The 25,370-nt window shown below is 37.2% G+C and overlaps 1 protein-coding gene across 1 annotated transcript in view; it reads right to left on the bottom strand.

Moving 5' to 3' along the window:
• Positions 1-3,097: 3,097 nt before the first annotated feature.
• Positions 3,098-25,370, bottom strand: part of CHSY3 (chondroitin sulfate synthase 3) — a 414,261-nt gene continuing 391,988 nt past the window's right edge. The window contains exon 3 of the mRNA XM_006886016.1: positions 3,098-4,660. Within this exon, the coding sequence (XP_006886078.1) occupies positions 3,098-4,660 (1,563 nt within the window). The remainder of the gene's footprint in view (positions 4,661-25,370) is intronic.

The raw sequence follows: 25,370 nt of genomic DNA, 5'->3' as shown, positions 1-25,370 counted from the left end.
ATAGGCTCATGCACAGCTGGGATTATGAGGGATATTGGGCAATGCTCATTCTGCTGTTCATAAGATCTTTCAAAATTTTAGCTGACTCAGTGGGACCTAACTACTACAATACCTACTGCTGTAATTCTATATTTTTTATTATGTTGATGAGATTAACTCAGTATGTGATATATACCAGTTTCTTCTGTGATATCAGAAGCAGATAAGACAAAAAATAAGAAAGAATAAACAAACACATAGGGAAGCTGTGGTAATAGTTGTGCTGGTAACCCAAAGACTGTGCCTTTCTGGTCCTTTAATTCTCTGAAACCTGGTGGAGGATCAGCTATGCATCAATTCTGACTCCATGGCAATAAGGTTGAGTTTTGAGTTTAAAGTGAGCACAAACAGGGAAAGGTCAATACCATATGGAGATCACCAAAGAATAGAGAAAGAGACTGACAGACAAGGAACTGCCTTCACTGACAGAACAGAGAGCTTTTCCTAGAGTAAGCAGTCTGAATTAGAACTTCTAGATTTCTAAACTCTGATAAAAGGAATTTCTGTTCTTTAAAGACACCACCGTTTTTGGTACTTCCGTTACAGTAATGTTAGAGAAATAAGCAAATATTATAAAGGAAATCCATTTGTTAGTATAAAGTAAAGCTAAGAAAAGTGCTTTTAAAGTCAGTTTTCCTAAATAACACATTTTTTCTTTTGAGATTATGCCTTTGTGAATGTATTAATCAAATTTACAACTACTTTTTTTCCTTTTGAGATTATGCCTTTGTGAAAGTATCAATCAAATTTAGAACTACTTTGTTTTATAGATATATACATCTTTGCATTAAATTAGTTCTGTATAAAGTTATTCAATTTAATAATATTTATAATATTGTTGTTGTTGTTATGTGCCATCGAGTCATTTGCAACTCATAAACTCTGCTCTGTCCTGTGCCAATCACACTGTCTCTGACACTCCCATTCCGATTACCCCAGTCACTGAATCAATCCACCTTATAGAGGGCCTCCCCCTCCTGCACTGTCCCTCCACCCTCCCAAGCATGATGTCCCTCTCCAAGGACTGGTCTCTCCTTACAACATGTCCTAAGTATGTTAGACAGAGCCTCAGAATCCTTGCCTCCAAGACCCGGTTTAACCCTTTCCAGAATGAATCTGTTTGTTTTCCTAGCAGTCAATGGTACCCTCAATACTCTTCTCCAGCACCACAGTTCAAAGGTCTGATGCATAACAAGTGATAGCAAAGACCATGGCCTGTATCAGATGCACCTTAGTCTCCAGAGAGACACCATTGCTCTTCAGTATTTTGGAGAGGTCCCTAACAGCAGACTTTCCCACGGTAATACTCCTTTTAATTTCCTGGATACTGGTGCCAAGAGTGTTGATTGTGGAGCCAAGCAAACTAAAGCTGTGAACAATCTCAATCAGAAATAAAACATACCCAAATACTCATCAACAGGGAACTGGTTAAATGCATTGTCGTAATCCAGTTATGCACTACCCAGTAGCTATAAGAAAAAGAAAGTATATATTTATGCTTCTCTGCATTTAAACTATGAAAAGACATTACTGTATGTACACATACACACTCATAAATTCTAACACCCATACACACAGAGTGTCGGCTATAAACAGTATGTGTGGACAAATCTGGGTGCATGAGGAACATGACTGATTGCTGTAGACAGTTTTAAATTTTGACTCTGGAACCATACAAATGCACTATCTATTTATAAAATTGAATTTAAAACTACAGGTTTGAGATCTTCTTGCAGGAATTTTGATTTTGTTTTAAATTTCTTAGATAAGACGATGCTTTTATATAAAATGAACTTGATTGATTCAGCTCAAAGAAAGCATGATGTATGAAATTGGTTTGGGAAGAATGTTTATAAAGGTAGATAACTCAGTTAAAAAGAATGTCATATATTTTAGATGAGATTTCTTTCTATGTGTCTTTATTATTTAAAGTAATAATTGTAAAATTTATTTTTGTTGTTATGTTCTTATAAAGGCTATGTCTTTAAAATTCAAGAAACTGAGCAGAAGTATTTATCTCTTATTATAAACATTTGAATAAAGAGCTTCCTCATTTTACTCACTTAAAAAGACTAGGGGATTTTTACAGCGTAATAATTTAAACAGCACACCCAAAATTCATCGTTAACTTTTCAAGCCTTTGTCGCAAGCAAGCCTGTTTTGTTGAAATTGACATTTAAATAATACACTCACAATGACTAAAAGAAAACAATACAACATTTTCAGTGTTTTTGAAAAAAGAAAACTGTTATACCTGTATTTTATTATAAATAATCAGGTTCTGTCATATTTTATCTTCTTGCCAGCAAATGAAGGACATTGTTTCATAAAGCTTCTAAAATGTACATGAATATTTAATTAAATCATATTTCCTTGAGAAAATAAAGTTCATTCGCATTTATAGCAGACAATTGTGAGGAGCTCGTATTTGTCATAAGACCAGGGTAGCCAGTACCGATTGCTTGTAGAGCAAAACTCCTCAATTTTTAAAACATTTTTTTAAAAAATAAACATACAATCATAGGTGTTCATTTACTTTAAAAATTCTAAAGATGAAGAAAATTATCGTCTATATATTTAAGTCCTTGTATAAATTACAAAACTCAAGTTTATTTTACAGAGTCCCTTCCCCATAGGAAGCATAAAGCACTTTTGTGGTACCTTTCACCAGTAAATATTTGTATCACATTGAATTTGACAAACAAAATAAAAGTCGATATTGCCTCATTAAGCCCCAAGAAACATTATTCTAAGTCATTTCTCATGATGAATAAGCTTCAATAGTCATTTGATTGCCATGATTTCAACAAATCTTGAATAAAGATATAAAAAGTAATACTTGTTGACTTCAGTAGAAATCTGAAATATCAGTGAACTGCAGACTCTTCTTGCTTGAGGTCAACAAACACTCTTTGGAAGACAACCAAGAGTAGTTTATGACCAGGAAAACAAAATAAAATAACAATAATATTAATAATAATAATAAAATTAAAATAACTATAACCAACAATGAGGTAAACTCCCCTTACAAAAAAGGCAATATGTGTTGCCTGGACTGTCAGGAGAGAGTTCGATTGTACCTGACACCCAAATGTTTTTCTAACCAGAGTTCAGCCAGTTGCATGGTTGAAGCAAAAGTACTTGCTTTAGATCCTAAGCACATCTTGTACTGCTTAGGGTCCAAGTTAGGATCACAATGAACTGGGTGGAAAATATGCACCACTCCCACTTCTTGACTTCTGAAGGGCTTTAAGCCCGACAGAATAATTTTATTGTAGAGATCTACATCTTCTAGTCCCCAGCCTTGTATTGAGGTATCAAATCCACCTGCAGCGAGAAGATCACTTTTATAAATACAAGTGATTCCATATCCATAGTCTCTCCAAAATCCGGTCTGCTTTGAGAAGATGAAATCATCACCAGAGGGAGGACTGCCACCATTGGCTACCTTTGGATCATATTGACTGAAGATGATGGGGTAGTAGACCTGCTCTCCCTGAACTGTATTGTCTCTACATCGTTGGAGAAAGTCTCCTCTGAAGATCAAGTCAACATCACAAAATAGCAGCAAAGTGTCATTATCAAACTGAGAAGAAGCCATTTCAAGAGCGAGACCCCTGGAGAACTCTCCTTTAATGGGTATCAGGGTCATTTCTGCATCAGGGTACTTAATCTGATATTCCTTTATCAACTCAATATGCTTGTTCGAATCTTGGCCAGAATCCCTACTGAAAAGGATGATGACCAGCTTTACAGTTTGCTTTGGGATAAGACAAATACTTTCAAAATTCTCCATGAATCTCAAGAAAATGTCATACCTCCCCGTGAGAGGAACAAGAATATGTATTTTCTTTTCATTACGCCCTCCCATTTCTTTGGCACCTTGCAAAGATGACAGCATCTTTAAAGAATTCGATATAAAGGAGAATGACTGAGTGTCACTGTTAATACTCTCCACAAGACTGTTGACATTTAGCTCTTCGGTTTCTCTGAAGAAAGGTTTGCTGAACAGTTGTTGAAGGTAGGCATGGCGTCTCACTGGGACAGTCAATTTCCTCCCCTTATGTCTTTTATATAAGAGGAGTAAATCCAAAATATACTCCACGCCGTGCATGGGGTTAACCCTGCGGTAACCATACTGGATTTCCTTGAAGTCAATGAGGCGTCCTCTGCTCTTGGCATTCTCATTGATCATCTCCATTACCTGTAGCACCGTGTCATCCAGAGCTGTTCTTAGGATGCTGTTAATGTTCTGTCGAGGTGGCTGATTCTCAGCTGCAGAGTAAAGGAGCTTTCCTGTGAGGAACTCCCACTCTATCACTTCTTCTCTCTCCCTAGGCTGGAAGTGGTTGAAAGAAGGCATCACTCCCAACTGCAGGTCTTCTTTGCTCACTTCACTATTACTGAGCTTGCTCATCAGGGTTCTCTCCCGGTGGAGCTGGATGGTTCTGTAGCGAAGTTCAGAAATTTTGCGGCTGAGCATGTAATTATGTAGCCTGTACTGGTATGCTGGCCTCTTGTTGGGATGAAGTGTTATGGCTGCATGGATTTTGCTGTTATGTAGGTCTTGGATATAACCTTTTCTGTTGTGTTCATAATTTTCATGAAAAAGTTGCTGCATCTGGAAAGTAAAAGGAAATACAATTATTAAGATAATTTTTAAAGCTGTAAACCTTAAATATTTAAACAGTTAAAATTATTTCTATATTATTTTGTAACATAAATTATTTGTGAAATTTAGATTTACAAAGAGAATACTTTAAAATTTTTATATTTCCAAATACTGAAACTAAAGTTCTAGTTAGAGATTTTTTTAAAGAAATAGCCTCTGACTCTCTATTCTCACAAAATTCAGCCAAAAATATCAAAGAAAACCAGGGTTAAATGTGCCATAACATCCATAATGGACCACCGAGAGATGTGAGCTGGAAGAGAGGCATAGATCTCTATTTATGTTGGGCAGAAAGAGCAGAGCATGGGTTTTCACAAGGTGGTTCATCCTATGAGATGAAACCTCTGTTTCTTGGAAGACAATAATATTAGGCAATTTTCTGGTTATTGTTGTTAGGTGCCTTTAATCAATTCTGACTCAGATTCATCCAATGTATGTACAACATAATGAAACCTTGTCTTAAGCACAGGACTGCCTGTGATTAAGCCCATTATTGAAGCCATTGTGTTAATCTCTCTTCTTGAGACCACCTTCTTTTTCACTGACACTCTCCTCTACCAAGCAAGTCTTTCTCTAGGGACTAGTTTTTCCTGACAATATGTCCAAAGTATGTGAGATGAAGTCACACTATCCTTGCTTCTAAGAAGCTTTCTGACTACACTTATTCTAAAATATATTTCTTTGTTCTTTTGGTAGTCCATGGTATATTCATATTCACTGAAGGAGACTTACATTTCATTGAACATTGTACCACATCATCTTTACAGAAAGTAAGCACCTGGTAAGTCTTACTTTTTTACGGAGGAAAAACTATACTGACCTAAAGTACCTTAAGCAAACGTGACATACTCGATATCTTTATGTGCCAGAAAGGCTTCCTGCTATGTAGACATTGTCATTTTTGTCAGGCAGAAACAAATGAGGAAATATTCACAGACAGTAGATCATACTTCAAGATGTTGGCTGGCTCTTCTAGTCTGTAGCATATCACAATATAGCCAGTCAATTAAGAAATCTCCACCAAACCCATTCAAGAAAAGAGAGGTAAATAAAGGAAGAGAGAAGAGAAAGAAGTAAGAGAAGGAAGAAAGAAGTAACAGTGATGATATCTGAAAATGCATTGAAAAATACATTCCAGAGACAGGTAAATATTACAGATAAACACAATAAATGCAGTTCTGGAAAAGAAATCAAGGGATAGATGAATATATAAGTAGGATAAAAACTGAACCTGTAGGGCTATATAAAACAAAACCAAGAAACAAAACAATTACAGAAATATTAGAAGAAACAAAAAATAGATTTTTGGACAATTGGGGAGATTGACAGAATGCTACAAAATAACAAAAGTATGAAAATCAAATTAAAAGTTTACAGAGGTCTATTTATATTTCAATATATCTTGGCATGTAGGTCTAGTAGTATGGATATATAATAAAGGAGATAAAAAGTTTGCACATAAAATATGCCTGAGGAAGTAGACAGAAATCTAGAAGAGAAAAAGTCAAAAGTTTTATATAAGTTGGCCTTAAAATAACACAAGATGCATATCTATGTCCAATTAGGCTTTAAAACAACCAAAGTAAACAAATTTCAATTTCGTTATAAGTAGGAAAAAGTTACTTTCACCACAGGATTCTCCATAGCAACACTCAATAATGAAAAATAATTGTGCCCTGCCCAGCAAGACCACAAGGAAGAAAATTAATGACTTCTATATTCAATCAAGCTATAGATCAAGTTTATTCTAATCAAGAGATGTCTAAAATATAACTAAAAAGCAAAACAAATGAAATTTTAAAAAAATAAAGCACACACCACAAACCCAAAACAACACCCTCCCCAGCTTTGACATATAAGAACTTGTGGGAGATTTGTGGCAATAAATTTGTTGACATTCCATGCATTTGGAGGTGAGCTCTGTGTCTCCTTTTCTTGAATCTGAGTGATCTGCTAATCGAATACATCACAAGTGACACTATACCAATTCCCAGATTTTCAGTTTCTATTTACTGTCTATATGAACTGTTACTCTGTAGAAACCAGGTAGGACCTGGAGTCTACTATGCTGTGAGGAAGCCCAAGCTAACCACATGGAAAGACATAGAGATATAGAAAGAGATATGTCCACTTAGTCCCATCTGTTGTGGCAGCCCCATACTAAATGAATGAAGAAATCATCTCTAGCCCAAGTCCCTATCTGAATGCCATTTCCCCAAAGGTCTCCAAGGGGGAACTGCCTAGATGCCTAGATTAATCATCTATTAATACTATGAAACATGAGGGGGAAATATTTTATTGTTATTTGAGTGAAATTTTACAAAGCAAGTGATTGTTTTCAATCTTTCATGCAGGTTTTGTTCCATAATATTACATATAATAGACAGTGTTCAATCTTTTCTTTCACCCATAGGAATAAGTTGTCATTATCAATTAATTAATTTTCTATTTTCTCCTCCCAATTCTGCTTATTGGTAAACACACTAGTATGATGTTCTTTGTATACAAACATTTCTTTAGCTTTTTACAATTATTACCCTAGCAAATTAAAACTCACTGTCATCAAATTGGAATCAACTCATTGATGATCCTCCACCAAGTTTTCAGAGGTTTTAAATTGCATTCAAGGAGATTTCTTTTCTCTAGTGATGGATTCAAAGTGTCAAAGAGGAGTTGTCTTTGGGATAGAAGTGAAACCCTCAATGGATTAGTTCACCAGAGCTCTCTTAGTGAGATGGCTAGGAGTTATGTAAATTTCTTAGTTATTATGAAGTGGTAGCAGTAGCATTTACTTTTTTTTAAACAAGTCTCTTGTTTCTGCTGAACTAATGAGATTTTCATAAGAATATAATTTCTGCGTGATTCAGCAAAAATAGATAAATCACATTAGAAGAGAAACAAGATAGTAAGAACTGAAAAAGCAAAATGAAAATAACAATGATAACCTTTTAGAATAGCTAAGAAACAAAATAGAGATTTGACAACTTATCACTTGACATATGAAGATGAATATGTTGAAATACAACCTTGCTTGCTAAAATCGAGGAGGACCTGGGGCATTTATGAAGAAGATCAAGAACTGCAGTCTTTATTATGGATTGAAGCCCAGCATCAAGAACACAAAATTTCTCACCACTGGGAAAATTGGTAGCACCATCATAGATGGAGAAGAGATTGAGGTTGTTAACAATTTTGGCTTTCTTGTGTCTACAATCAACACACTTTGCACTAACAGTCAAGAAGTCAAAAGACAAATTGTGTTAGGAAAATCCACTGTCAAGGATCTCTCCAGAGCGCTGAAGACCAAAAATGTCAGTCTAGAGACTAAGATGAGCCTAATTCAGGCTGTGGTCTTTGCAATTACTTGCTCTGCTTCCAAAAGCTGGATAATGACTACAGATGACAGAAGAATTTATGCCATTGAGTTGTGGTGCTAGAGAAAAGTCTTGAACATAGACAATCAAGAGAACAAACAGGTATGTCTTGGAAAGGGTGAAACTAAGTTCCTCCTTGGAGACTATGATTTTTAATTTTCATCTCACATACTTTGGGCACAGGGCCAGGAAGACCCAGTCCTTGTAAAAGGAAGGACATCATGCTTGGAAGGGTGGAGAGACAGCACAGGAGAGGAAGACCCCAGATGAAAAGGGTGGAAAGACAGCACAGGAGAGGAAGACTGCAGATTACATGAAATATAGTAAGTAGGGCAATGGGGATAGGCATATTGGAGACAGTGATATTGGCTCAGGATAGGGTAGGGTATTGTATATAGGGTTGCCGTGAGTCATAGAAGATTTCAAAGGACAGCTTGGGAAGACAAAGCAAAGTATTATGAAATACGCAAAGAGCTGGAGTAAAAAAATCAAAAGGGCTGAAGTTGCTTAGCATTTCTTATGCTAAAGGAATTGAAGAACAAATTCAAGCCTCGAGTTGCAATACTTAAGCACGCTTTGGGCAGAATAAGAAATTATCAGGGAAATATTAAAAGAAGATGGGAGGAGTATACAGAGTTACTGTGCCAAAAGGAATTGGCTGACACAGAAGAACTTTATGAAACAATGTATAAGCAAGAGCCTGTCCATGAAGGAAGAAGTTCAAGCTGCTCTAAAAGAATTGGCAAAAAAGAAGGCTCTAGAAATTGAAGACATATCTACTGGCATATTGTAACAAAGAGAGGCTGCCCTGGATGCACTCACTAACTTGTGCCAAGAAATCTGGAGGACAACTACCTGGTCACCTGATTGGAAGAGATCTATATTTGTTCCCATTCCAAAGAAAGGTGACACAAGAGAGTGGAAATTATCAAACAATATCATTAATATCACCTGCAAACAAGACGCTGCTGAAAATTATTAAAAAATGACCAGAATAGTACATCAACTTCTAGTGTTGTGGGCTAGGTTTAGAAAAGGCCATGGTACTAGGGATATTATAGCTATTATTAGATGGATCTTGGCTGAAGTCAGAGAGTACCAGAGGAATATATAGCTGTGTTTCATTGACTATGCAAAGGTATTTGACTGTGTAGATCACTACAAACTGTGCCTGACTCTGAGAAGCATGGGAATCTTAGAACATTTAATTGTGCTTATGCAATACCTATACTTGGACCAGGAGGCAGTCATCAGACCAGAGCAAGGCAACACTGCGTGGTTCAAAATTGGGAAGGGTGTATGACAGGGATGTATCTTATCTCCATACCTTTTCAATATATATATACACAGAGCAAATCAACCAGGTTTCTGGGTTATATTAGGAGAAATATGGCATCAGAACTGGAGGAAGATTCATCAACAACCTGTGTTATGCAGATGACACAATTCTACTTACTGAAACTGAGGAGGACTTGAGCGATTGCTGCAGAAGGTCAAGAACTGAAGCCTTCAGTACGAATAGGAACTCAACATCAAGAAAACAAAGATTCTCACCACTGGGACAATTGGCAGCATTATGATAGATAGTGACGAGATTGAGATTGAGATTGTTAACAGCTTTAGTATGCGTGGCTCCACAATCAACACTCTTGGTACCAGCAGCCAGGAAATCAAGATGAATTGCATTGCGAACGTCTGTCAGCAACCTCTCCAGAGTACTGAAGAGCAATGATGTTAGTAGACAAAGACGTGCCTGGTCTAGGCCATAGTCTTCGCAAATGCTTGCTATGCGTCAGAAGCTAGGCAATGACTAGGGATGAATACGCAGTTTAATAGTAACATTATTCACAATGTTGTTGATTTTGTTATGTGCTGTTGACTGTCCTGTGATTTATAGCAACCCAATGTATGATAACTCTAAACCCTGACCTAACCTGAGCCAGTCTCACTGACTTTGACACACTTACCCACATTACCCTAGTTACTGTGTCAACCCATCTCATCCAGGGTCCCTCTACCCTTCCAAGCATGATGTCCTTCCCCAGGGGTCAATCCCTCCTGGCCTGACCACATGCCCTAAGTATGTGAGAGTGTGCTTCAAAATCTTTGCCTCCAAGTAGAAACTTGGTTTCACTTTCTCTAAGACAGACCTTTATAATCTCCTGGTGGTACATGGTATGTTCAATATTTTTCTCCAGCACCACAACCCAAAGCCATCAATTCTTTTCTGTTATCCTTCACAATTGTCCAGCTCTCTGATGGATAGCAAGTAATTCTGAAGACCATGGCCTGAATCAGGCTGATCTTAGTCTCTAGACAGACATCATTGCTTCTCAGTATTCTAGAAAGGCCCCTGGCCCGATGCGATTTGTGTTTTGATTTCCTGTAGGCTGGTTCCAAGTGTTGATTGTAGAGCTGAGCAAGCTGAAATTGTTAACAGTCTCAATCTCTTCTCCATCTAATATGGTTGCTGCCAGTTGGTCCAGTCATGAGAATTTTTGTCTTCTTGATGTTAAGCTTCAATCTATACTGAAGACTATAGTTCTTGACTTTCTATAGCTAGCACTTCAGGTCAGTTCCTCTTCAGTTTTAGCAAGCAAGATTGTGTCATCTGCTTATCTCAGGCTGTTGATTACTCTTCCTCTAATTCTAATGCACATTCCTCCATATTAAACCCAACCTAGTGAATGATCTGTTCCACATAAAGTTTACAAGGCGTAGCAGTGGGATGTGTTCCTGACACACTCCTTTCCTGATTTTGAACCATGCAGTGTTTCCTTGCTCTGTTCTGAGCACTTCTTCCTGGTCCAAGTATAGGTTTCACATAAGCACAATCAAGTGTTTTAGGATTTCATTCTTCTCAAGGTTAGCCACAATTTGCCGCAATCCACACAATCAAGTGTTTTTTCACAATCAGCGAAAACATAGATAGATATTCCTCTCGTATTCAAAGACTATGCCCTAATATTAGGCTCAATTTTTTTTTTGCATAACTGAAAACAACCAAATGCTGTCCACAATAGAAAAAAATAAATATTATTTATTAATATAATGGAAAGCAATATATCGATTGAAACAAATTTACTATGACAGCTATACAGATGAATTTCACAAATACGTGATCAAGTTAAATAAACCGTATTCAAAATAATGCATTCTTCATCATTACATTTATATGAAGTTAAGAAACACATAATAGCAACCTATACAATTGTTGTTAGAATAGTAACCCAAACTGAGGAAAGTTGGAGAGGGATTGGCCAACTTTTTACTGTTCTTTGTTATTTTATCCAGATGGTAGCCACGTATATGCATTTGTGCAATCGTCAACCTATCAAATTACAAAGGAATAAAATAAAGACTCCACAGATATTCACTGACTCCATAAACATTCTTTAAAGTATATTGATATTCTAGTTAATTCATTTTTAAAAAAAGAAGAATAGCTACTTTATTTTAAAAGTATGCAAATACATTCTTGAAGAATTAGGCAGGCTTTTCTTGTATGTATATAGGTTTGTTTACATATGTATTTGAAACGGACAGAGGGAGAAGTAAATAGAAAAAGAAAAGATATCACAGACATTTTCCTAGATAAAGTGACCTAAAAGAAAGTTGAATCTAATATCCAGGCATAGTCTTTACCCTCAGTGTCTTAATTAGAGATTATTTTCTATACTCAAATTTCAAATCAATACTATCTGATTTTTAAAAATATTATGGTGAATATTTTGAGAATTTTGGACTTAATTCAGGAGGCAGCAGTTCTCTTGCATCAAATTTTGGAAAAGCATAATCAATTATTTTAACGTTGAACAACATTACACAAAATTAAAGTAATAAACTACAATAGGCTGTTAAGTCTTCATTTTTGTAGTATTATTTTTACCTAAATTGCTTCCATATTTTGCTATATGTCTTTTTCCATGCTTTTTTCTTTGAATGGAAGATTTTTAAAAAAAAATTATGACTGTATATAGACTATTAATTATAATATCTTTAGATAGTATTGATTATTTTCAACTATTCTCTTAAGGCATGTTTTATATCATTAAGAATACACAATCTCAGAGTTCAGCACTAAACTGGAGCTTTATCCAGTTTGATTAGTAACACTGAAGTGTACAATGCTGCACAATTTCATAAAGGTGTTACAGGATAAGGAGTATCTTTTTATTGAAAATAATGAATATACTGAAGACTGCTGATGAACAAACAAATCTGGTTTAGAAAAAAACAGCTAGAATAATTCTTACTTATCATCATGAAAGATCAGTCTCTTGAGAGGAATATAATGTTTGATAAACTAGAGAATCAAGGGGGGGGAAATAGAAGAGGAAGTGGATTGACTTGGGTTCCTGACAACATGTCCAAAATATGTGAGACAAAGATTCACCATCTTTGTCTTTAAGGAGTCTCAGTTGTTATGTGTCCGTGACTCATTGAGACCCTATGTACAACAGCACTGAACTCTGCTCTATCCTGAGCCAATCTTACTGTCTCTGACACACCAACCCCATTACTCCAGTCACTGAGTCAATCCATCTCATTGACGGTCTTCTGTTGTCCCTCTATCCTTCCAAGCATAATGTTCCTCCCCGAGGACTGGTCCCTTCTTGCGACATGCCCAAAGTATATTAGATGGAGCTTCAGAATCTTTGCCTCCAAAGAGCAGCCTAGTTTCACCCTCTCTAGGATGAAACACTTTAGTTATAGCTTGCCTCCAGAAACCCTATGAATCCGGAGAAAGGATGAAAGTCACACAAGTTTTGAGGCCTTTCGTTCATATGGTCGCTACGAGTTGCCTACGACATGAAGGCACTTAACAACAAAAACATCAACATAGAGAGAGATCAGTTGGCCTAGTAGACTGAAAGTGATGCTACCAAGCTAAAGGTGGGTGACTTTTAATCCACGGCCTTCAGGCTTGTTCTTCATTGTTTTTGTTCAAACATTCTTCTAGGTCATGTAACCCTGGTGTGTTCACTTGCTGTACAGAGGTAACTTGTGGTTGCTGTAAAGCTGAACACTGTGATACTGATGTGTCAAATGCAATAATGGTTACCCATGGCAGACAGTGTTTGGTAGAGTTCCCCAATTAAAACAAGCTTGGTAGCAGGAGTGGCATCCACTTCTGGAATAGCTTGCCTCCAGAAACCCTAAGAACCTGGAGAAAGGATGAAAGTCACACAAGTGTTGAGGACTTTCATTAGTAGGGTCGCGATAAGTAGCCTATGACTCAATGACACTTAACAACAACAGGATGAATCTGTTTGTTCTCTTAACGGATCATAGTATATGAAATACTCTTCTCCAGCATCATAGTTCAAAGGCATCAACTCTCTTTCTATCATCCCTAGTCACTGCCCAGCTTTCTTAAACACAGCACATAACTGGCTCGATCAGGCACATCTTAGCCTCCAGATTAACATCGTTGCTCTTCAGTACTCTGGAGATGTTGGGCTTTACCAAGACGTACTCCTTTGTTCTTTTGGAAGGTCATGGGATATTCAGTACTGTTGTCCAAAACTAAAATTCAAAGGCATGGATTCTTTTTCTGTCATTCTTATTTACTGTCCAACTTTCAAATGAACAGGAAATAATGAAAATATCATATCTTGGCTCAGGCACTCTTCAGACATTGTTGCTCTTTAGCACTTTGGAGAGGTCCCTGACAGCAGATTGCCCAAATGCAATGTGTCTTTTGAATTTGTTGTTTTTTGTTGTTGTTAGGTGTCGAGTTGAGTACCACTCACAGCAACCCTGTGAACAGTGGATCTGAATCCTGTCCTATTCTGTGTCATCTTCACCATCTCTGTCTGATACACTTGAGCCCATTGCTGCAGTCTCTTGTCAATTCATCTCAATAGAGGTCTTCCTCTCTTTCACTGGCCCTCCTCCCTTATGTTTCCAAAGAAAAGCCTTTCCTAGCAACTTGTTCGAAGTATGAGAGATGAAGCTTTGCCATCCTTGCCTTCAAGGAACACTACTGTCACATCTTTTCTAAGACATGCTTGCTTGTTCTTTTGGAAGCTCATTGGATACTCAGCATTCTTTTCCATCATTACAACTCAAAGGCCTCAATTCTTCTGTCATTCTTACTTGCTTTCCAGCTCTCAGTTGCATAGCAAGTGACTGAAAAAACCATGGCCTGAATCAAGCACACCTTGGGCTCTTCAGAATTCACATTGCTCTTCAGAATTTTGAAGAGGTCCCTGACAGTAAACTTTCCCAATGCTGTATGTCTCCTGATCTCATGACTACTGGTACCACTGTTGGTATTAATTGTGGATCCAAGCAAGATAAAATAATTAACAGTTTCAATTCTTTCTCCATTTATCATGACAGTGCCGACTAGCTCAGTGACAAATACTCTTGCCTTTTTATTGTTAAGACACAATCCACATTGAAGGGTTTGATCTTCTGCAAAAAAGGTCTTCATGTCCCCCTTGCTTTCAGCAAGCAAGGTTGTGTCATCTGATTGTTGATGATTCTTCCACCAATCCTGATGTCACATTCTTCTTCATGAAGTCTGGGTACAGGAATTATTTTCTAAGTGTACAGACTGAATAGGTATGAGGAAAAGATATACTCCAGAGAGAGTTCCATATATCAAACCATATCTTGTTCTCTTCAGAAAACAGCTTCTTGGTCTTTTGAGTAATTATATATAAATAACAGTGACTCTGCTGGCCTAGTGGCAAGAAGCTGCACTGCAATCCTGGGAGCATTTGATTCAAATCACCGTGTGCTCTGTGAGAGAAGGATGGACAATCTCCTCTCGTGAAATTAGCTGTCTTTGAAAATCTGCCAAAGGGTCTGTTATGGGTTGATTCCAATTTGATGATACACAACAACAACAATATGCTCAAATATTTAAACAATTGACCCCTTTCTGATTTTTATTTGTTGAGATAGGAATCTTCACAGGATGAGAGCAGTACACTGTGGTTGGCTTGTTCACTTTCCCCACCTCTATTCAAGATGGATATGCCTAGGAAAGTGACCTGTTTAACCACATCAACTCAAAATTCAATTTACCTCACATGTCACTGCGGTACCTTCTTCGATCTGGAGTCATCAGTATTTGTCAGAAAAACAAATTATGGTGAGAATTCAGGAAACAAAGGTTCAAAGGGGTTCAGTTACTTATCCAATGGTCTACTGAGTGTAACAGAGCAATTAAAATTGGAACCTTTATCGACAGCTTTGTCACTTAACACACTGAATTCTGATTGAGGAAACTTTCTCTTAAGAAAAACTGTAAAATATAAATTTAAAACAATACTGGGTTATTTGAAATAATTATTCTTCTCCTAACTTTGGTTAATGTCCTCTCTTTTCAAGTGCTATCATCCATGGTACCTCCACAACCTGAATGCAGTCCAGATATTAAAAGAGAAAATCAGTTCACGATAACAAAATAAGAGCAGCAATTAACATCAGTGAGTCCTGACCAGCCCCAGTACTTTTAAATGTAGCACCCATAATTTCACCCTGTGAGAAAGGACTTATTTGAGAACCTATAAAACAATGTGGAAAAAATAAAGATAGGAAGAATAAATGCTAAGAGGAAAAGTTTATAATATTATTAATCTAGTTTATTAAGCTTCCATTACTCCTGTTAGATTTCTAAATTATGAAAAGACAGCACAGGGAATTGCTAAAAAGATTAAAATCAGGAATTTCTATTTCTTAAACTGAACTATTAAACCCCAATAAGTAGTTGACTGTAACAGCAATGATGACTTATGAAGTGATAGAAAGGTTCTAGAATTTGTTTTTTTGAGATACTTGCATATCTGTATAAATTTATCAAATATTATTAAAGCAGGGTGCCCTGGAGATGTAGTCCATAGGAGTTGCCCTGTGAACTTAACAGCACTTCTCTGGTGGGTCACATTCATCAGTGTCTCCATGAGAGAAAGATGGGTGAATCCCCCAAGTGATTTACAGTCTTCAAAACCCACTGACGGTCAGTTATATGAGTTGGTTCTGACTTGCCAAAGAGTGTTCGTATTGAGGCTATTACTAAACTGAATAAATGCAGAGAGAAAATGTTGATCATTTCTGACTATAGTTATTAAAAAAGCAATGCTGTTGTTGAGCACCACCATCAATTCTGAACCAAAACATAGCTGAGCATCCGGTAGGTTTTCAGAGGCAGTACATACGTGGGAGGAGACTGATCCTTCTTCCATGGAGCAGCTGGTGAATTCATGCCTTTGAGATTGTAGCACAGCTTCTTACCACAAGGCCACCAGAGCTCCCATTAAAAAGTAATGTTTTTGTTGCTGTGTGCCATTAAGTCACCTGCAACTCAGTGACATTATGTACAATAGCTCCGAACTCTGCTCTATCCTGAACCAATATCACTGCTTCTGACATACCTACTCCCATTATTTCAGTTACTGTGTCAGTCCATCTCATCCAGGGTCTTTCTCTCCTGCACTGCCCCTCCACTTTTCCAAGTATGATGCCCTTTTCCAGAGGCTGGTCTCTTCTGAACACATGTCCAAAATACATAAGACAGAGTTTCAAAATCCTTGTCTCCAGGAAATAGCCTAGTTTCACTCTCTCCAGGATAAATATTTTTTTGTTCTCATAGCAGTCCATGGTATAGTCAGTACTTTTCTCTAGCACCACAACTCAGAGGCATCAATTTTTCTTCTGTCAACCCTAGTCCTTGTCCAGCTCTCTGACACTTAGCAATTAATTGAGAAGATTAAATCCTGAATCAGGTGAACCTTAGTCTCTAGACTGATATCATTGCTCAAAGAAAACACATCAAGCTCCAGACTCCAAAACAAAGTGGAATGATACTTAGTGACCAAAATACGTATGGGCTCTCTAAGAGTTTATGAGGTTGGACTTGATCCTCTGAAAACAAACAGAGACAAAAGATCAAAAAGGGAAATGTCAGTGCCAAAAATTCCAAGTGTAGTTGTGAAGAAGTATAGGAAAAAAGTTCTTCCTGAATATGCAGGGCACAAAAATCTGTTATGTTGCAACTCTGGGTATAGAAACTGTGGCAAGATGTTGCCAGAATAAGTTTCCACCAAAGGAAATGTTTTGTTTCAAAGAAGTAGCAAGACAGAGCTAGGCACAGAATGACATAGTTAAGTCATTTAACTTCGAGAAGTGCATTTAATTTGGGATAGCTGAAGATCAATTTGTCTTTGTGGAAACCAGCCAGTGTAGAACTGTAACGAACAGTCTCGTCAAAATAAATTAACTATATAGAGCTTGTCCAGGAAAAATTCATTTAAAGATGAATAATTTTTTTCTAAAACAGAAAACTAGTACAGCACTGCATAAGTATCTATAAGAAATACATTTTTAAGAAGATAGAAAACTTTTTCAGCCTTAAACAAAAAAGATGTTGAACTGAGAAAAATATTAAGCAACTTCTTTTAAAAAGGATTATGATGCACTTGCTCTATCTATGAAGAAACAAAACAGAAATACAGTATCTCATGTGTGTGAATATCAGCTCACAGAACTAAGAAATAAAGTTAAGAATGGTGGAAAGCTTTATATAAAAAATGCAAAATAATTAGACATGTATAAATTCCGTAACATAGAGATGAATAGGAAGCTAAAACAAGAAATAATTACAATAAATTAAAGAAAAAAATATAGAAGGTAGACCAAGAAGAGTTTTTATAAAAGAAAATAATACATAACTAGTATAACTGCCAATAAACCACAAAATAAGTTAACAGAAGATTAAAGATATAATAAAAAAACATTTTGAACATAAAAAGTTCTGAAAATCTACTTCTGAAAAATCAGCCATGGACATACAGGTTTACTCTGAAACATGCATGGCATCGCCATGAGCTGAAAACTACACAAAGGCAAGTGGTAGTGCTGGTATCTGTGCAGGGTCCTTTAGGCATAGCGAATTCTTAACCACTTAGTTGCTTAATGAAAAATTGGCAATTTGAGTGGTACAGAACTGATTGGAAAGAAAGGCCTGGAGACGTGCTTCCAAAAGCTCACAACCATTGAAGCCTCATGACTACTATGAGTATGCTCTGAGTTGGAATTAAGTCAACAGCAACTGTATTTGGTTTTGATTTAGTTTCTGAGTTAATTCCACTGATGTATGTCAAAGGTAACTCAGAATAGGCACTACTGACATCTTTCTTACTAAAGTTATTCCATCGAAGTCATCTGGGACTGATGCTTTCTTTGGGAAAAGAACAGCACTCTTTTGCTGACAGCCTGGGAGAAGTTTGATTCTCGCCTTGCGTTTGGACTCCATGGATACCTTCACCAGCTTCACCAACCAGATCCAAGGCTCGGACCAGGACAGAAGCAGGATTTAAAAAAATCCATCAAACCCATTGGCTTCGTGTTGATTCAACTCACGCAGACCATTGGGTGTCAGAGGCTGTGGGAAAAGACTATGCATCTTTCTCATGGAGTAGTTGGTAGATTTGAACTTCAGACCTTGCAGTTAGCAGTGCAAAATGCTGCATACCATATCATCAGAAATTCTTCTATTACTTAAAATAGTAATTTTAGATTCATAATGGGAAAACAGTTCCCTGCCATGCTCTTCTGACCTCTGCTTTCTAGTAACTTTTTAAAAGCTACAATTGCAGTTTAATATTTTTCAGCAGCACAGTATTCAATACTGTACTTGATTTTATAGTTCACAAAGCTATTTCACATCTAGTACTGTAATAAGATTAATAGAAAGATAAAATTATTTCCCCATAGTATTGTATTGCCAGCAGCATTTGAAGCCACAACCAGGTAGTTTGCTTCCCTACCCACATACTTCAAGGGGAAATTTCTATATTTGTTTTTAACAAAAAGAACCCAACAACATAACAAACCATCCTCAGGAGCATGCTGAATAAAGAGAATGGCGTCTTTCTGTCTGCATGCGGATGAGGGAGCAGGATTCGCCCACTATGTTCACAGGGAGCAACCTCTGGAGAGGCTGAGGAACCTAAGTAGATGTTGATAGTTCAGCCCCATACACTTTAAGGTGAGGCAGGGCTAAAGAATGAGTTAAATTGCTTCCATAGAATATGAAGACTCAACATGGTGAAAATGGTAATCATATCAAAAGTAAACTGCAAATTCAAAGCAATTCCAACACAAATACCAAACTCCTTCAAAAAGACAGGCAAGGCAGTTTGTTGTACTATTTAGAATGGAAAAAGACACCGAATTTAAAAAAAAAGGACTTCTGGAATATAAAAATGGGGTGTGAGACGAAAACTCCCTGGTCTCAACTCCATAGCTCTATTACACAGGTCCCTCCTACACAGCTGTAGTAATACTAAAACTGCATGGTAATGGTAAAATTAAAATAAAAGACATACAGACAAATGGAATAGAATCAAGAACACAGAAATTAACCCATCCACTGCTGGCCAATTGGTATTTGAAAAGGACTCAAAACCTGTCAAGTAAGGAAAATTACAACCTTTCAACAATGGTGCTGCCAAAACTGGACATCCACTTGTAGAAAACATAAACAAGATCCACATCTCACCCCATTCACAAAAATCAACTCAAGGTGGACATAAATGGAGATGCATACACCTATGTTCATAGCAGTATTAGCCACTATTGCAAGTAGATGGAAACAGCTTAAATGCTCATCATGAAACAAACGGATTGAAAAAGTGTGGTACATTCACATAATGGAATACTACGCAACACTAAGGAACAACAATTTTGTAAAATACTAATTAACATGGGAAAATATAGGTAACATTATAAGTAACTCTGTCTCATAAAGACAAATATAGCAAAAGATTATTACTATAAAAATAGTTAAAAATGTATAAACATTCAAAAGGAAAAGGGAATGAGAGAAGGAGTAGGAAAAGTGAAAGGGTAAAATCTCTAGGCTTGCTTAGGTTAGGAAGTGAATGGAATAATATGAAGGAATAGGAAAGATTTGTTGTTATGTTTATGTGCTGTCCAATCATTTGCAACTCATGGTGACCCTATGTATAACAGCTCTGAACCCTGCTCTATCTTGAGACAACCTCATTGCCTCTGACACACTTATCTCCATTACTCCAGTCACTGAGTCAATCCATCTCATTCAGGTTCTTCCCCTCCTGCGTTGTTCCCTTTACCTTCCCAAACATGAGGTCCATATCCAAGGACTCGTCCCTCTCCAAAGACTCATCCCTCCTTGCAACATGTCCAAAGTATGTCAGATGAAGCTTCGAAATCCTTGCCTCCAAGGAGCAGCTTGGTCTCACTCTCTCTAGGATGAACCTGTTTGTTCTCCTAGCTGTCCTTGGAATATTCAATACTGTTTTTTTAGCACCACTACTCAAATTTAATGGGGACTAAAAAGTTGTAGTGATAGTAGGTACAGATCAACAGTGATTAATTAATGTATATGGATGATTATATAAAACACAATGCACATGAAAGAAACACAATGTAAATTGAATATTGTACAATGAGACACAAACAAAATATTTGAAAAAATCCTCCTTGGATTCATAGCAACCCTATATAGAATAGAAGGAAACCCTCCCCGATTCTGCACCATCTTTACAATCTCTGCTGAGTTTAAGCATTTTGTTGCAGCCGTTGTGTCAACTCCATCTCAGTGAAGGTTTTCCTTCCCTTCATTCACTTACTTTTCCAAGCATATTGTTATTTGCCAAAGTCAGCTGTGAAAACTAGGCCAGGAGCTGATTGTGGAACAGACCACCAACTACTCATATGCAAGTTCAAGCGAAGCTGAGGAAAATTAAACCGAATCCACAGAAGCCAAAATATGACTTTAATTTCATACCACCTGAATTTCAGAATCATCTCAGGAACAGGTTTGAGGCCTTGAACACTAATGAGCGAAGAACAGATGAGTTGTGGGAGGATGTTAAATGTATCGTCCAGGCAGAGTGCAGGCGGTCATTACAAAGACAGAAGAGGAAGAAAAGACAAAAATGGATGTCAGAAGAAACTCTGAAGATTGCACGGTCAACACTCTTGGCACCAGTGGCCAGGAAATAAAAAAAAATATTGCGATGGGAAAGTCTGTGGTTAGGGACCTCTTCAAAATACTCAAGAGCAACAGTGTCTCTCTGGAGACTAAGGTGCATCTGATACAGGCCATGGTTTTTGCAATCAGTTGTTATGCGTCAGAGAGTTGGACAATGACTAGGGAGGAGAGAAGGAGAATTGACGCCTTTGACCTGTGGTGCTGGAGAACAGTATTGAATGTACCATGGACTGCCAAGAAAACAAACAAGATTCATCGTAGAGAGGATTAAACCAGGTTGCTCCTTGGAGGCAGGGATTCTGGGGCTTCGTCTGACATACTTTGGACATGTTGTAAGGAGAGACAGGTCTTTAGAGAGGGACATCATGCTGGGTAGAACAGAGGGATAGCGCAGGAGGGGAAGACCCTCTATGAGGTGGATTGATTCAGTGACTGGGGTACTCGGGATGGGTTGTCAGAGGCGATGAGATTGGCACAGGATAGAGCACGGATTAAGGCTGTTCTACATAGGGTCGCTATGAGTCGCAAATGACTTGACGGCACATAACAACAACAACAACATTTGATACATATGTTTTATTTTAAAAATAAGTTATTGATAATAGTCTTAATAATATTTTCCTTAGAAAATTATTCAAAAATGCAAATTATAGCCATCAATGTATTAAAGATTATCATCTTGTAAGCTTTCCCTCAGGCCTAAAAGCCTGAGTAGGATGAATAATCTCTCATCTCCTAAAGCCCAGGCCCAAGAGACAAGGCCATTTTTATCAGCAATGTATGCCAACAGGTAACAGAAGGAAGAAAAGCCCTGGTTAGAAGACATGCAGGTCCCAAGGCAGGAGATAGGCTGGCCTAAGTAAAACACAGCTGCTGGATCAAGTGCCATTTCCCACTGCTGCTGTGTACTGTGGAGTTGAATCAACCATAGCTGACAAGGTTTTCAGATGCAGTTAACAGCAGGGAATGAGAATGTTCATCCATCTCCCCAGGAGCAACTGGTGGATTCAAACTCTGTGCCTTCAGGATTGCACCTCAGCTGCTTGCCACTGCCTTGCCCTCTCATGTACTGATACCCCAGTGTGCCTGCACCATAGGTGCTTATTAAACAGTGTGTTATTAAACACACACCTCCAGTATAGTCTGCTGGCAAGTTTTCTGGGTTCAAATTCATCCAGGGTCTGAAACCAGAAACTTTTAAGTCTAGAATTCAGAAACTGAATTTGTATCATGATGTCCTTTTTTTGAAAAGGAAAAAGGGGTAAGAAGCCACAGTACCAAGGGAAAAGCTGCACATAACATCTTTGGTGCCTTTTATTATGGGAAAATGGCATTTATTTTTCTTTATAAAAAACATTTTCTTAATTTCTTTTTTAATAAAGTAGTTATTTTAATAAAAAGTAAATTATTTTCTTCACATTATGCCATTAGCTTTTACTTCAAGACAAAGGATCCTTTTAATTTAGAAAATTTTATTTGAGTCTTTAATGAGGTTAAAGAGGATTAGAGAAATGAAGGTACCTTGGCTGCACAGTCCTGCTACAACAGAAATATCACTAGTGGATGGCTTTATTTTCTCATCGTTTAGGGCAATAGATGTCTGGATTCTGGGTGCTGGCCCTTGGGGAAGACTGTCTCTGAGCTCTGGAGGCAGATCTCTTTGGAGTTTCTGAAATTTCTTTTTTCCATCTCTTTTACTCCCCTTTCTTGCTTCGCTAATATTTTTACATCTCAAAAGACAGTGATTTAAACATATCAGTTGGGGAATTCCACGTGGTTTGACATCTATCCTCCCTCATCTTTTTTGGCTAATCTAGTCCATTTTGTCTCTTTTACTCTATTAGCTCAAGACATCCTACAGTATTCCTGCCTCATTAATGTAAAATATCGCTTTTCCAAATGGGATTAAAACTATAGGCATCAAGGTTAGGATTTAAAATGCACATTTTAAGGGAGCACAATTCAATTAATAAAAGAAGGTATTCCTGTTCTAGGAAGTATACTCAGCATATTGGCATAACATAGGAAAGTGAAAAGAAAAATAGTAAATCATTAGAGTGATGAAAAGTAGTAAACGTGTGTAAGGATTGGGCAATTTGTCTTGCAACTGTTTTAACTCCATTTTACCTTCTATAATTTCATTATGTACTATTACATAACTAAATGTATAATCTTAATTATTTAAATTGTATTTTTAATTTTACAAGGTCAGTGAATGTAACAATTCTAAGAAATATAGTGATTTTTTTTAAGTGATACTGTTGTTTTCCCATTACAGTTAAGATTACGAAAACCCCTGTCCTACTTCTCAAGTATGTGGAAGCAGTGCTGAGTTATAGACACTAAAATACTTTTTCAAAACAAAAAGATAGATACAATTCCGTAACTACATCTGTTGTTGTTGTTGTTATGTGCCGTCGAGTCGTTTGCGACTCATAGCGACCCTATGTACAACATCCCTAAACTCTGCTCTGTCCTGTGCCAATCGCACTGTCTCTGACACTCCTATCCCGATTACCCCAGTCACTGAATCAATCCACCTCCTAGAGGGCCTTCCCCTCTTGAGGCGTCCCTCCACCCTCCCAAGCATGATGTCCATCTAGGATATAAAAATATTTAAGGATAGAACTTGGATAAATGGTTCGAACTTGGTTTGAAAACGATGACCCGTTTTGAAATACATGTTCTTCTTTCGATCATGTATACATGTTTGTGAGGGAGAACAGCGTGGTTACTAAAACACATTGCCATTGAGCCTACAGATGGCTCTACATTGAGTTTCCAAGACTGTACATCAAATATGAGAACACTGTTCATATTTCTTCCATGGACTGGCTGGTGAATTTGAAACGGCAGAGAGGTTAGTAGTGCAACTCCTTTTCCACTAAACCACCACACTTCTAAAACTAATAGAACTTTAGAAAAAGAGACTTCTAATTCATAAACTTCATGTTTACATTTATTGGACATTGTGATAAAATTATATGGAACTCGATACATATGTAGGTACACACATAATTTTAAGAAAGCGGGGAGATGCCAGAATAAGAATATGAATTTTGTCACTGTGGGGATTATGTCATTTTTCTATAGCTTCATAAGAGGCTACCATTAGTGGTAAACTGGATAGAGGATATATGGAGCATGCTCTCTCTCTAACAATTATGAGAGAATATGTAATTGTCTAAAAATATAAAGTTTAATTTAAAAAAATCTGCTAAAAATATAACCAAAACACCCTCAAAAACCACGTGGAACTTGAAAACAAATTACTTTGGCTCTTAATTACCATCAAATTATAATTTAAAGCAGGCATTGAAACTTTGTGGTCTAAAGGCCACAAGTGTAATTTTGTTGTATTCTTCTACCCTTCTGTCCCCTTAACCCAATGTTTTGAAATTAAATAAAATAAAATCAAATTAGGAAAATGTATACATTTTAATTATTTATGTTCTCATCAACTCTGTTTCATGCTTTTAAATTACCTGGTGATGACTGTCAATGAACTTCATGGTGTTATTGGGTGCCATCAAGTTGAGTATGACGCATACCATCCAAAGAATAACAGGTCTGAACCCTGTCCCATCCTGTGCCATCCTCACAATCTCTTAAATATACTAGAGCCCATTGCTGTAGTCACTGTGATAGTCCATCTGATTGAAAATCTTCCTCTTTTTCTTTGACCCTCCACCTTTCAAACCATGACGTCCCTCTCCAAAAAAATAGCTTCTCCTAGTAACATGCCCAAGGTATGTGAGATGAAGCTTTATAACCTTGGCCTCCAAGGAGCAATTGGCTACATCTTCTCCAAGATATCTCTTTGTTCTTTTGGCAGTCCATGGGATATTCAACACTATTTTACAACATGACATCTCAAAGGGATAATATTGTCTTATATCTGTCTAACTCATTGTTCCATTTTCGGATGTATAGCAAATAATTGAAAAGCGCCTGGCCTGAATCACACACACCTTAATCCTCAAACTGATATCCCTGTTCCTCAATAATTTGGAGAAATTCTTGACAACAGACTTTTTCAGTGCAATGTACTACCCCTTGATCTCCTGACTACCGCTATTAAGTGTATTCATTGTGGATTGTAGTAAGGTGAAGTCATTGGCAGCTTCAGTATTTTTTCCACATATATTGCTTCTCCAGTGAATAAGGAAGTCCAGTGAATAAGGAAGTCCAGTGAATACCACTATCATTCAGGTATATGCACCAACAACCAGAGCCAAGGAAGAGGATATAGAAGATTTTTACCAACTTTTACAATCAGAGATTGATC

This window comes from Elephantulus edwardii, unplaced genomic scaffold (assembly GCF_000299155.1).
Source record: "Elephantulus edwardii isolate Elephantulus edwardi_28Jun2011 unplaced genomic scaffold, EleEdw1.0 scaffold00046, whole genome shotgun sequence".
NCBI classification, from domain to species: domain Eukaryota; kingdom Metazoa; phylum Chordata; class Mammalia; order Macroscelidea; family Macroscelididae; genus Elephantulus; species Elephantulus edwardii.
The sequence above is the reverse complement of the archived record's forward strand: the minus strand, read 5'-3'. Positions and strand labels throughout refer to the sequence as shown.